This window comes from Anabrus simplex, chromosome 8 (assembly GCF_040414725.1).
Source record: "Anabrus simplex isolate iqAnaSimp1 chromosome 8, ASM4041472v1, whole genome shotgun sequence".
Classification (NCBI taxonomy): domain Eukaryota; kingdom Metazoa; phylum Arthropoda; class Insecta; order Orthoptera; family Tettigoniidae; genus Anabrus; species Anabrus simplex.
The window spans coordinates 113,393,768-113,409,475 of NC_090272.1; the positions used below are offsets into that span (position 1 = coordinate 113,393,768).

A 15,708-nucleotide genomic window follows, 5' to 3' on the forward strand; every position below is an offset into this window, starting at 1 on the left:
TGTAAATGGAAAATAGCAAGATGTGGTAGTCCCGCCACTAGTCTACTCACCAAAGACCTCCAAAGTATACTGTGATATATTCAGGTTTGTTGTCTCAGCCGTGCCTAAACCTTCCACCGATACCTCGTGTGTGTTATAATTTCTTTCTTTAATCCCTGTCACAAAGGTGCTGGAAAGCGGTGCGAGTGTTAGCGACGCGCAGGGTTACAGTGAATATCGTGGTTTCCGACAAGTTACATTGTATAGACTGTGTTCCTTAGTGAATTTCATGTAGCATGAAGTAATACATTTTGATGTAAGTGCATAGGCGTAAGAAGTAAGCACAGGACACTGAGGTGCAAGAAAAGTGCAAATGATGATATACAACGACATCACGTTTCTGTATCAATACATCATGTCCCTTGTTAAGTGCTTATGTGTATATTGTAATTTTATGTGTAACTGTATACTAATAAAATAAAATTTAAAAAAACATCGATATCAGTACAACAGTGAAATGCCAGCGACTAAAATTCTCTGTCATTTCGGCGTGACGACTACAAATCCTAGAATGGTATGGTTAAAGAGCTCGTCCTCAAAAACGACTGCAGACAACTGTAATAGATTTTTAATATCGTTATCAAGGGTTTGTATGAAAGATACGTTTAACTCTCATTGCAAGTTTGGGTAACGATGGTTACGACTCTGTACATTACTACTTTAGATCAGACTATTATACGCAACACCAGCGGGATTCATCTCGTACTTCTCGTCGAAACGTCCGGTGTTGAACAGAGTAGCGAGAAGACTGTCCGGGGTGCCATCCGCGATACAACTGTCGTCGAAACAAGGCAGCCGTGCGTATCTTTGATGTTCAGTTAGTGACTTCGTTTCAGCAATAATTTAATAATATAAAACCACAGTATTCCTTTAATTTATCGTAATGAAAACGTATTACAACTGTAACAAAAGTAATATTGTGATACTGAATTCACAAACCGTTCATTCAAACTGGTACCTTTATTTAAACTCTCTCCACTCAACACGACGTATTCAGATTACGATAAACTTGCGCGGCCGTGTCTGTCCCGCCATAAGCTACCCTATCTGTTTAAGTGTACGACAGGGAACTGTCTGATTATACATTCCTATGTTTGTATTCCGAATTCATTTGCATTTTATTTCTCAGTATAAATGTTATTGTTTCAGGATGAAACATACAAGAAATTGAACGAAATATGGAAAATTGAACAACAGAAGCAGCAGCAGCAGCAGCAGCAGCAGCAGCAGCAGCAGCAACAACAACAACAACAACAACAACAACAGAAACTACAGCAACAGACAGGTATATTTACAAATCTTTGGAACTTTTCTATTCCATTTGACAACTCGAATCCAATGTGAGATAGCATGGTGAAAACTCGGCAGCTGTATAGGTCAGAAAGAGAGAGAGAGAAAGATTTAACCTTAATGAATCGGCGTTCTAAATGTCAATTCTGGTTGTGCCCCATTATTATAGCGCCCAGTAATCCAACTTCTGACTAGGCAGAACAACCTTAGGAGTACAGTTAATATTTGTAAACCACACTACGACATATTTCTCCTGTTTATATTGATTTCTCGTATAGATAAGCTCTTAAAAGAGTACTCGCTGACCCAGCATATCCGTTTTGGTAATTTTTTTCACTCTAGAATTAACATCCTTATAGAAGCAGGATTTTCCAGAATGTTTGCATCTATGGTACTAAATACTGGTGTTTCTCATCACCACAATCAATCCTATAGATCTGCTCCCATTGAAGTATAAACCGGACGTTTTACAGGGTGCATCAGAAAGGATGGCTTAAGCCGAAACGGTAGAATGTACACTGTATGAGAAGCAAAAGTGCCTCAGTGAACTTGGGGTCGCAATCCAACCATCCGCGACGTAATGGCGGACGTATGTTGACGTTCTGCCTTTGGAGCGATTGCTAGTACATATGGACACATAGAGTAGTACAGTGAGTTTCTCTCATTGGTTGGCCGGCAGGTGCGCCCAGCTTATTTGCCTCCCCTTGACTCATCACTCCCCGCTCCGCGCCATAGCAACAACGACAGCACTTCGTTCACTTTATTCGTGCATGGCATGAGATAACAATTAAAATTAAGAAATTAAGAATTAAGAAAAATTAGTAATTAGGAATTAAGAAAATGAGCTCGTACCTTACGACGGAAGATGTTGGAAACGTCCTCCTCCTGCATCCACATATTTCAGTCTTAGAAAACTCCGATTCACACGCATAAGTTCGTCTTCCGTAATTGAGGCTACTTTTCTCTCAAGATATTTATTTATTTATTTATTTATTTATTTATTTATTTATTTATTTATTTATTTATTTATTTATTTATTTATTTATTTATGACATATATCTGTAACAGTGTTGCACTCCAATTACAACAGATATTACAAAATATAGTATTATGATATATAATGCAAAAACAGAAAAATATCACGAAAAATTAACAACAGATTTTCAAAAATTATAATAAACAAGTTTAGAAGAAAATATGACAAAAACAACAATATGTTTAAAAGTTGTTTTATACAGACCAGGATTAGATAGCGCTGCAATTACTGCCTCCTGATTCCATAACTAGGAAGAACATTTATGTGCAGGCAAGCACATATGCGGATAGGTCAGGTGCATGAATAACAGTGTAAACATAATATCCCGAAGTTTACAACAACTGAATTCCATTTGTATTATTGACAAAAAGATAGTGTAATGAATTTTATTTTCATTTTATGAGATGCCATTCACTAAAAGAAAGTCAATAAACATTGTTTGAAGTCTGTTAGGGACATTGAGAGACCTATGTCGTGGTTTCTGAATAAGTCATTGAACATACTACACATCCTTACTAATGGCGAATTTTTGTCAATTAATATGTTGGATAAGGGATTGTAAAAGTACGTCCAGCTACGCAAGCTTAATTTGCTTACGTTGAAATGTATTCTGGCTAGTAGGTCACCATTATCTATAACGCCATTTATAATGTTGTGTAGAAACAGTTGTTGATATAATTCTCGGCGAGCGTTTAATGAATTGCAGCTAAATTCTTCTAATAAGTGACCATATGAAATTCTCAACCAATGCGGTGACTAATTATGCTTCTTTTGATAAATAAACCGTAAGGACCTCTTTTGAACCTTTTCAATTTTATTTGTATATGAACTGTAACTTGACATCCATATAACGGATGCATATTCTAATTTTGATCTCACGAATGAGTTATAGAGAACACATAAAGTTGTAACTTTTACTGTTAGTATTAATAAATGATCATAAAATATCATAAAATATATCATAAATAAAAATATATAAAACTTAACAAACATAATTAACCGAAATGTCCGTAGTGTGGGCGCCAGTGTTCACCAAAATAGATCCCTCGAATTTAGATAGAGCATGATAATTCTTTATATCCCAGGGTGTGTACATAATGCTGCGTACTGGTACATCTGCTTCAGGCCTTACCTAACCTTCTGAAAACGACTAAATAGGTAGGAACTGCACCTAGGTTCATCAATAACTCCACTGATTCTAAAATATCTAACTATATTCTCAATCAAATCCGTGCATGAGCACCTCATCAACACACGAAAATACACTTATAATACACAAAGAAAAGATTGCTGGAAGTCTCCATATTTACAACAACAACAACAACAACAAAGAAAACAGTGGGAAAACGAAAGCGAGAACTATGCCACCATTTGCAGATAGTCCGTTGAACAATGCACATATATGTAGATAAATACCCTTCACTGTCTCTGTATCAACACGACTTGCCGATTCTCATAATCATCACTTATAAAATCACACAGATAATGTACCTCATAATACTGTGTTCACAGACTTTAACACTTGTTGTAAAGATATATACATTTGAGCAACACACACTTGTCGATCCTGAACATAAATTATGGAAAGTCTCAGATAGCTTTCACCAACATATAATGCCAGGCCGCCACAAGTGCTACAATACTTAATGCGTAAGCACTCCACAATTTGTCGATCAGCCACTTTCCACGAACATAACAAGACTACGTTCCACGAACGTTTGAAGTCCAATCCACTGTAGCCGTGTCACTCAAATACCGTATATCCAGCACTACTTCATTCCCGTACCGTGTCAGCACTCCTTCTTGTCCGTACCGAGGGTCCGGTTCCCGCCGTTCGATCAACCTTTATAGACATCAGCATTCCCCTTCCTCTCACATGATACGTCTGGATTGGTCCTTGCCAGCCAATCATGAGTGATCCTCTTGTCAAGACCATGCCCTGAACTACTTCTTGGTCCCAAGACATAAACGAACTCTCTCGGGTGTTTCACATGAGTCATAGAACTTTCCTAGTACAACATCAACAAGCTCATGTGATTCTGGGCTATTCACATGATTCATCGAACTTACTTACAACAACAAGTACATCTCATAAGACACTGGGATGTCCGCATGAGTCATACAAATTACCAGAGTCCAATATAGCAATGTTTTCCCACTCGTTGTTCAAAACAAATTACTCATACCTATATATGTGGAGACCTTCCAGCTTACAAATATTAATGACAAAATATATAACTGAAATACTGACGATAATAATAATAATAATAATAATAATAATAATAATAATAAATCGAATACTGACAATAATATCTCTCACTTCTACATATAGTGCGAGGGTGTGATATTTGTACTATCACAAAGTCTTAATGTTATTTATGTCCTTCCCGTTTCGTATGATTAAACCTAGTTGTTTGAGTGCAGTATTTACTACTATTTCAATATGTGCACTGAATGATACATTACTACTCATTGTAACTCCTAAGTCATTTACGGACTCGACTCGTTTTAGATTCTATCAGTTCATTAAGAATTCGCACTGAAAAGGATCATTCACCGTAGAATAAGTAATCGCGAAGCATTTGCTGGTATTAAATGCGATTTTATTCTTGACGCTCCACATGTAGATATTCCCAATGTCCCTGCTTAGAGAAATGCAGTCATTAACACGTGATACCTCCATCTACAACTAAAGATCGTCAGCAAACATGAGGCATTTGGAATTTACAACAACATCTGACAAATCATTTATAAATAACATAAACATCAGTGGTCCTAAATTTGAACCTAAGGTACACCTGAAATAACATTGAACACAAAATATTTGGTCTGATGATAGGAGACAAACTGATATCTGTTATGTAAATAGGAGATAAGTTTTAGCATAGCATTGTCAAATCCAAATCCTGATAGCTTTCTAAGAAGCACACAGTGATCTATCTTGTCAAACGCTTTTTCGAACTCCGTATAAATCACTTCAACGGATTTATGACTGTTTAAAGCATTAGCCACATCTTGAACTAGATTTGATAGGTTTGTGATAGTTGGCCTACCAGGAGAGGATCCATGCTGATAGGGTGAGATGTAGCTTTTAACATGATTAAAAATACGGAAATAAATAATTGTTTCAAAAATTTTAAGAACACATATTATGGAAATTGGTCTGTAATTTTGGACATCCGTATAATCTCCGGCTTTATATACCGGGCATACCCTCGACGTTTTCCACATTTCTGGGAACACACCTGTATCTATTATAAGATTAAATATGTAACATGATGGTTGCATTAATATATCTGAACAGCCCTATACTATGTAAGGAGGAATCCCACATGGCCCACTTGACTTAGTAGATTTAAGTTTCTTTATAGCCGGAATATATTCTTTTTCACGTACAGTACATGAGACACTGGGAATGAAGAGTTTGTTTTCATGCGAGTTCCTATCTCATTATTACCTCTGTAACTTTTACTTACATATACCTTGCTGAAATATGTGGCAAAGCGATAGGCTATTTCCTTACAACTTCGCAAAAATTCACAATTTAAAGTCATAACCCCGAGGTTTGATGTATTTTTCCGTTTATTGTCAATGAAATTCCAGAATGATGATGGGTGTGTATTTATAAGTTCTTCGGAACTTATTTTGAACGTTTTATATGCATTTTCTATCAATGATTTTGAAAGCTTTCTTGTCTCTTTAAACATGACCTTATTGTATTCCAAATTCTTCATACGTTTTCGATAATATTCCTTTAATTTAACGGTTTAAATAATTTCCCTCTTAAACCAAGGTGAATATGTCTTCCCGGTTTTTGTTTTCATTTTTGGAACAGTTTTGTCCAATATCTTGTCAAAAGCATTATAGAAGTGTTTTGAAGCTTCATTAGGATCTCTAACGTTTTTAGATGATCCCATTTTTCTCTGTCTAGCATTTTGTAAAGTCTATGAAAGTCTGCTTTTGAGAAATTGTGCAAAATTCTTTCAGGGTTATCAATTTTATTCGTTTTATAACGAGTTTCAAAATATATAAAGAAGAGAGGATGATGAAAATCTTCACTAACCAACGGTAAACTAGTTTTAGTAACGTTAAAGTTAGTCTTATTGGTCAATATTAAGTCAAGTGTCCTTCCATTACGGTTCTTAACACAGTTCATTGATTTAAGGTCGTGATAGGAGTGAAAGGTTGCTAAAGCCCGGTAAGAGAGACCTCCCTGCGTTAGGTCGTATTGATTATCAATTATTGCTGGTAGATTAAAATCTCCAGCTACTATTACCCTATTGAGTTGAACATCTAGACATTCATCAAATAGTTCGTAAAAAGACAAGTTCAGAATTAGGCGGAAAATAAACTGTACTGATATAGTAAGTAAAGCCCCCTATGTACAATTGTACGACAATATATTCTAAATTCTCTCTTCTGAATTCATTTCCATTAACGGTTAAATAATCCTTAATAGAAATTAAAACTCCACCTGCTCTAGCAAACTTTCGACCCCATCACAATATATCTGTTATCAAAAAGCTCACCATCGCATACATTCTGCTTCAACCAGGTTTCTGTGAGGATGGCAATGTCATATTCAGCTGATAATATGTTGTTATAAAATACATTTGCTTCGTAGCTCTCTATGTTGAGCCCTTCGATACCCCGGTTTCTTGTCCAAGTTGTTGTAGGCAGATGTTCAAAATTTTCTGCGAACTCGCTTACTACTCTTCATTAAGCACACGTTTTCTTACTCTTCGTTTCCTATCGAGTAAATAACCAGTTCTTCTCAACTTGTTTACGAGTGCATACACCTGGGAAATGTGTTACAAATCGCCTAACGACTTTCCTGCAAGACTCTGCTTTCACATAATTATCGTACTTAAATACCCTTTCCTCTACCGTGTACACATGTGGAGGCATTATGAGAATTATACCCCGAAGTAAGAATTCACAACTCGAATTCAGTTCGAGTGACAGATCAACACTTAATACACATTTTAAGCACGGACCTGAACTGCGAAGTGCGGGCATTCCCATGCTGTCGCTGTGCTGTGTAACGGGAAGTGATGAGTCAACGGAAGACAGATAAGCTGGGCGCGTCTGCCGGCCAACCAATGAGAGAAACCACGGTATGTTTATACACCCAGCGGGGTCCTCTTAGTTCCAAATATACGAAACACACCTTACAGCTCATTAACAATAGCTTTTATTAAACCAATGTCAGCCTCCGTCAGGTAACTATTAGCGCTATTATATGCCATTCGGGTTCGCTTCCTAGTAATGTCAGAAATTTAAGAATGGCAGAATGGCTGATAGGTGGTTAAAATGATATATGCAGCTCACCTTCATTGGGGGTATGTCTGAAAAGAGCTGCACCACCTCGGGTTGAGGCATGGGCGCCCGCAAGGGGGGGCAAGGTGGGGCGCTTGCCCCCCCCTGGAATTCTAAAAAGTTGATGTTCAATTGTTTAATATCATACCAGATTATTTCATAAACTGAACTTACTGACAGTCATCTAGCATCTGTTATATTCGCAAATTTCTGTAAACAATTTAATGTTGCTGACGTTATATTGGTATTTATATTCAAGAAAATTGTTAATGTGCCCCCCTTGGAAAAGATCCTGCGGGCGCCCATGGGTAGAGGATATGAGTTTACTCTGTTAAACACAGTTCTGATCAAGGACGATGTTACATGATATATGATAGCAGTGTACACTCATATCTGTTATGAGAGCTACAATTTTTTACAAAGCGATGTTATATTCATATCTTTTTATCATAAGAGAGAGAGATTTATTAAAGAAATAAATCATCCGTCCTTTTCAGTTTAGACTAAGTTAATTTATAACGGTTAGGTACACTTTGCTTAATCAAATCATTAATATAAATTTAAATCTCTTATTATAAAACTATGAGTAGGCCTATAGGTCCACGAAAAGGGCTCGCGTAAACGAAAATGACTTAACGGAAAATTAAAAGAAAACTAGCCAGCCCATTGAAAGCTCATTAGACAACCTCGAAAAAGTTTTCAAAAACAATTTAAAGTACGATAATAACATAACAATAACCATTAAAATGGTAGCATAATTTGAATGAAGTCAAATGTCAAGTAACAAACTGAGACGCCAAATATTTTTGGCAAGCCAAACTAAATTTCCACACCAGATTGAATAATAATCATAATAATAATAATAATAATAATAATAATAATAATAATAATAATAATAATAATAATAATGAGAGGAACACTAAAAATAAATCACATAAAAGTAAACTACCCCGCATCCTTCACCTAGCCGGGGTGAGGCTCGTGGATTGATGGAAGGTCAACGGAATGACTAGCCAGCTGGACTCACGCACGGTGTTACAACAGTTTGGATTCTATGTTACAGTGAAAGCAGTGTTTGTGTCTTGATAGCGAACAAGGCAAAAACCGTCCACATTCCGAACAACTAAATATACCCTATCCTGATTGCGAACAAGAGATTAGTGTTGGTGCTGACGCGAGATACATAAAACAGATACAGTTTTCAAAACAGTCTCATATGTAATTTTTGTTCTAGTAGTATTAACATCAACTGGTACATTGGGATGTTTTAGATAACCTAACCATATTTGTAAAAATATTTTTCTTATTGAAAATGTTTAATAATTTAATTTGAGGTAATCTTACCATTTAGGTTATCTTTTTTATTGTATAACATAACTAGAGGGGTAGTTGTTTATGGTGGATTCGAACACACTATCTCCCGGATGCAAGCTCACAGCCGCGCACCCCTAACCACACGGCCAACTCGCCCGTATTATTATTATTATGCCAATGAAAGAAGTGAGTGGTTGCATCGACAAGGCATTAGCCTTTAGAATATTTATTATTATTATTATTATTATTATTATTATTATTATTATTATTATTATTATTATTATTATTATTCAAAATAATACATAAGAAGTGAAATAGTCAGTTTATTTGGAAACAAGTGAGTTTTTCTTATATGCTTTTAAATTGTTTGTGTATTACCCAGTATTACAATTGTTTGTACCTGAATTTGGTGTACCAACTAAGGGTTAATTTTTCTGCAGTAGTGTTGAAGCTGTTGAGTAAAGTCGTAAATGTAGATTTGTGAATACCGACTGTAAATATATAATTTATTTTAGGCGACAGGATTGTTATATTTAGGTTAATTTAGAATGACAAGGCCTGACAGCCGCTTTCTTTATTGCCAGAGCCGGTTTTTGAATAAATTCAAATCTCCCTGGTATTAATTAAAGCAGCGTGACATATATAAAATGATATATTCTTGCTCATTATATTATCGCTTAAGCGCCTCTACTTTATGCCTGGCCGCAATCTCGACTAAATAATGTGTGTCAAACCCAAATCATCCCCTTCAGGTACCCACTTGTTCGCAAACTGGACTCATTAATGTGTATCAAACCCAAATCATCACCTTCAGGTACCCACTTGTTCGCAAACTGGACTCATTAATGTGTATCAAACCCAAATCATCACCTTCAGGTACCCACTTGTTCGCAATCTGGACTCATTAATGTGTATCAAACCCAAATCATCACCTTCAGGTACCCACTTGTTCGCAATCTGGACTCATTAATGTGTATCAAACCCAAATCATCACCTTCAGGTACCCACTTGTTCGCAATCTGGACTCATTAATGTTTATCAAACCCAAATCATCACCTTCAGGTACCCTCTTGTTCGCAATCTGGACTCATTAATGTGTATCAAACCCAAATCATCACCTTCAGGTACCCACTTGTTCACAATCTGGACTCATTAATGTGTATCAAACCCAAATCATCACCTTCAGGTACCCACTTGTTTGCAATCTGGACTCATTAATGTGTATCAAACCCAAATCATCACCTTCAGGTACCCACTTGTTTGCAATCTGGACTCATTGATGTGTATCAAACCCAAATCATCACCTTCAGGTACCCACTTGTTCGCAATCTGGACTCATTAATGTGTATCAAACCCAAATCATCACCTTCAGGTACCCACTTGTTCGTAATCTGGACTCATTAATGTGTATCAAACCCAAATCATCACCTTCCGGTACCCACTTGTTCGCAATCTGGACTCATTAATGTGTATCAAACCCAAATCATCACCTTCAGGTACCCACTTGTTTGCAATCTGGACTCATTAATGTGTATCAAACCCAAATCATCACCTTCAGGTACCCACTTGTTCGCAATCTGGACTCATTAATGTGTATCAAACCCAAATCATCACCTTCAGGTACCCACTTGTTTGCAATCTGGACTCATTAATGTGTATCAAACCCAAATCATCACCTTCAGGTACCCACTTGTTCGCAATCTGGACTCATTAATGTGTAACATACCCAAATCATCACCTTCAGGTACCCACTTGTTCGCAATCTGGACTCATTAATGTGTATCAAACCCAAATCATCACCTTCAGGTACCCACTAGTTCGCAATCTGGACTCATTAATGTGTATCAAACCCAAATCATCACCTTCAGGTACCCACTAGTTTGCAATCTGGACTCATTAATGTGTATCAAACCCAAATCATCACCTTCAGGTACCCACTTGTTCGCAATCTGGACTCATTAATGTGTATCAAACCCAAATCATCACCTTCAGGTACCCACTAGTTCGCAATCTGGACTCATTAATGTGTATCAAACCCAAATCATCACCTTCAGGTACCCACTTGTTCGCAATCTGGACGACACCAAAGCTGTGAGGACTACATTAAGGTGAATTCCAGAATTCACGTTTTAAAGGATTTAATAGAAATAAACGTCAATGTTTATGTATATCTAAATATATTTGAGTATGATGATGGAATTTCAAGAACGGAACATGTCAAAAATAGTTTCGCAGATTGAAGAACTGAGCAGTTATAAATGTACATGAATGTTCATCAAAACTGCTACACTATGAAGGAAGATCGAATTGCATGTTGAACAGTAAAGACAAAACTAGGTATTACAACCACTGGTTATATTGCAGAGTGATTTTTGCATTCCCAGGCCAAACTGTACACTGGTGGGAGGAAAATAAATTTAACGCTGGGGTGAAAAAGGATTTGAATTCTTTTTATGAGGATACTTATATCTCAAAAATTGATTATGTTAGAGGCATGAACATTTGTATTTGAAATCTTCTGGTAAAGAAACGCGTGTTCTTTTGTCTTCGGAAAATCCACTTAAGGGGGGGGGGGGGGTAAATGAATTGAAAAAGTAGTTTAATTCTTTGTATGAGGATACTTATATCTCAAAAACTAGAGGTGGTAAAGACGTGAAAATTGGTATTTGGAATCTCCTTTAAAAATAAATAAACACGCACTTTTGGAGACGGAGGGAGGGAGGGAAGATCAGCTTAACGGGTAGGAAAAAGGGGGGTGAAAAAGGAGTTAAATTACGTTTATGAGGATACTTATATCTCAAAAAAGTAAGATGTTACAGACGTGAAAATAAGGAAACACGCGTTTGTTTTTTCGGAAAATCTACGTAAGGGGCGTGAGGTTGGAAATAAGTAAATTGGAAGTTGAAATATGTTTATGAAGATACTTTATCTTAAAAACTGAAGCTGTTACAGACGTGAATGTTGGTATTTTGAATTTCGTTTCAAAATAAATAACACGTTTTTTTAAGTCCACTTAAGGCGGGAGAGAGGTGGAAAAAAGTGAAGAAGAAAAAGAAGAATTATTTTTATGAGTATACATTTATCTCAAAAACTGAAGGTGTTACTGACGTACAGACATGAAATCTGGTATTTGGAAACTCCTTTAAAAATAACAAAACACGTATTTTTTCGGAAAACCCATTAAGGGGCTGAAAGGAATTGGAAAAGGGGATGAAATGTTCAATTTTTCAATTTTTGAAATGAGTACCGGTATATCTACATTATATGTCAAAAACTTAACATGTTAGAGACAAGAAGCTTGGTATTTGAAAAGTTCTTTAAAAATACAGGAACACGTACCTTTTTGTTTTCGGAGAAGGCACTTAACGAGGGGTGAAAAGAAGTGAAAAATAGTTGAATTATTTTTAAGAGGGTACTTATATCTTAAAAACTGAAGATGTTACAGGCGTAAAAATTGGTATTTGGAATCTCTTTTTCGGAAAATGCACTTAAATGGGGGTGGGGTGGGGGAAGGACTAATCAAGGGGTTGAATTCTTTTTATGGGAATACTTATGTATATCTCAAAAACTGAAGATGTTGCAGATGTGGGAATAGGTATTTGGAATCTCCTTTACAAATAAAGAAACATGTATTTATTTTTTCGACTTGAGAGAAAACTGTTTCTCACATGTACAGTTCTTAGCCCCAAAAGGTAATACCAATAACATGGTTTACAAAGAATTTCTTGGGTAAATGTAACTCAATTTTTGGGTGAGTTTTTATACTTTAGGAATTTTCAGATAATGTCTTAGTACAATGCCGAGGAACGATTACTTTGATCAAACTACGAAATCCACGCGAGCGAAGGCGCGGGTAATTGCTTGTCTCTAATATTTTCGATCTTTGTTGGTATGATATCCCTCTTTTGGTGAAATTAAATTACGACTCCCAGTCCTCTTATAACAGTTATGTACTGTACCTCAATACTTAAATACTTTATCTTTTCAGGAGAAGCCCTGGTTTCGAATGACAATGGAAAAGAAGGCCCTTCCAAAACACATCAAAGAACAGGATCCAAGCATGGTGATGGAAATAGTCCGAAGAAGAGAAAGATGGAAACTAGTTCCGAAGTTGTGATTGTCATTGATGACTCTGATTAAGAACCCAGAAGGGAATCATAACTTCATTTCACCAATTGCGATTATTAAGGTATTCAAATTCTTTAGGCTTGCAACGACTACGTGTGTCGTTTAGTTGCAGAAACAGACGCATCACACAAGAGAAGAAGTGAGGATGAAACTTACTGAGACTCTGATACTACCAAAACTCGACGCCACAAGCGGAACTGGAATTACAACCAGCATTGAACTCTGGTCTTCGGCTTGATTTCAGTTTGAGTTAAGACGTTCACTTAACTCCTAGTTACTGGCTGAAATCGGAAGGGCGGCGAAAGTTTCAGTATATCGAACTATGGATGAAAATCTCCCTCTATATGTTTAAAATGTTATTTCCTGTCCTCATTCGATAAACCACCCGTGGGTGGGGGTGGTAGAATACATCCACAGTATCGCCTGCCTGTTGTAAGAGGTGACTTAAAGGGGTCCAAGGTCCCCTCAACTTGGGAGCGTGGACGGGCGAACACGAGGGCCTTAGCTGAGTCCTGATATTGGTTCCGCTTACTTGTGCCAGGTTCTTCATTCCTATCTATCCTATCCGAACTCTATTGGCCAGCTCTTGTTCTTCTCCAACCCTGGCGGTATTAGGTTTGCGAATCCTAGTGAGTCATTCATTTCTATGCCCTTCGTGGCCCTTGTCTTTCTTTGGAATATACTTTAATTGCATAAAATGAATTTCGTTATAAATCCCGTATTGTCGTACGCATACTTAAAAGGTATGGTCAAATGTTCCACCTTTACAATACTAAAAGTTTTTTACTTAATTATTTAAATGACATTTAAAAATAACGGAACATGTTTCATCTATCTTGTAGACATCATCAGCCGAAAAGTTTTAAGATAAAGTACAGAGGGCAAGGACAGAAACACATTAAGAATAATTCAGACTGCCGAATGCGTCAGTTAAAATGTTGAAGATTTTAATTTTCACTTTTAACAGAACATTCCAGCACATTCTTCAATATTTTAACTGACGCATTTGGCAGTCTGAATTATTCTTAATGTGTTTTTGTCCTCCTCCCCAGTGTATCACCAGACCCGAAATCCCACGCTCCAGGACACTGCTCTTGAGGTGGTAGAGGTGGGATCCCTCGCTGAGTCCGAGGGAAAAGCCAAGCGAGGAGGGTAAACAGATTAGGAAAGAAAGAAAACAACGGAGAATAGTGTAAGGGTCAAAATAAAACAATATTTTTGATATATTCTTCATATAAGAGTATCCACTATCATAACGCGGATTGTAGTGTCGATTTGGGGTCGGTGAGTATGTGCATAGGACGCGCAGAGCCGTTCGCACTAAGATCGAAAACTTCTTCATACACTACAAGAACTTTCTTTCTCAAGGCAGCGACCATCTGAGATCTAACTAAATGATGACACGAATTTCCACGTCGTACTTATCAGAACATATCCAAGAATTCAGTCTCCAGGCAAACATATCTGACGATTGCTACAAAACAAACAAACCGCATGTCGCTTGATGGACCTCGGCCTACCAAGAGATCGCGGCTCAGCCTGAAGGCCTGCAGGTTACGAGGCGACGCGTGGTCAGATTGACCCTGAAGATGGTTTTCCATTGTTTCCCCATTATCACACAAGGCAAATGCTGGGACAGTACCTTAATTAAGGCCACGGTCGCTTCCTTCCGACCCCTAGGCCTTCCCTGCCCCATCATCGCCAAAAGACCTATCTGTGTCGGTGCAACGTAAAGAAGATTGTTAAAACATCAGTGGGCTTGACAGACTGATATGTAATAGCAACTGTGGCTCGGTGAGGAAAGCAACGGGAAACTACCTCACTCCTCACTTCCCTAGTACGCCTCTTCAGTGACGCCTAGGCATTTTATGACAGCTGTTGGCGGAGCTACAGAGGATCAAACCAGCCTTCGGGCTGAATACCCAACATACATACATATGAAAGGTGTACAGTATGCGTAAGTCTTTTCCGGCTTCACAAGAGATGGCGCCAGCGAACAGTACACAGCGTATGAATTTGATACATACGTCAGTTTGTTCGTCTGATATTAACCAACACACACAAGTTGAGCCCGCCAAACTCTAGCGTCTGTGTTGTATCGTTCAGTGATCGTGTCGACGTTTGTGCCTGATAAAAAACATTTGCGGAACGCATTGTTTTTTTCTTATTTAATCAATAGGAAAAGGATGCGGAAAGTCATCGTTTGCTGGTAGAAACATATGGTGAACACGCTCCATCGATCAGAACATGTGAGATGTGGGTCTGACAATTTAAAAGTGGTGATTCCAACGTGAAAGACAGTGCGCGCTCTGGTAGACCACAAAAGTGCTAAGACTTTTGAAGCCCCGCGAAACAGTTAACGCACAACACTATCGCCAACAAATGATTAATTTAAACCACGCATTGATCGAAAGACGACCGGAATTGGCCAGAAGACATGACAAAGTGATTTTGTTACATGACAATGCGCCATCTCACACAGCAAACCCAGTGAAAGACACCTCGAAATCCCTTGGTGGGACATCCTTCCGCACACGCCGTACTGTACTTCCCCGACCTGGCGCCATCTAAAACCTCTTCGC

At 37.6% G+C, this 15,708-nt stretch overlaps 1 protein-coding gene across 1 annotated transcript in view; it reads left to right on the forward strand.

The window, feature by feature from the left end:
* The window catches only part of LOC136879324 (uncharacterized), a 154,899-nt gene extending 139,822 nt beyond the window's left edge, over positions 1-15,077 (forward strand). The window contains exons 9-10 of the mRNA XM_068228972.1: positions 1,189-1,324; positions 12,987-15,077. Of these exons, the coding sequence (XP_068085073.1) occupies positions 1,189-1,324; positions 12,987-13,138 (288 nt within the window). The 3' untranslated portion in view covers positions 13,139-15,077. The remainder of the gene's footprint in view (positions 1-1,188; positions 1,325-12,986) is intronic.
* Positions 15,078-15,708: the final 631 nt, after the last annotated feature.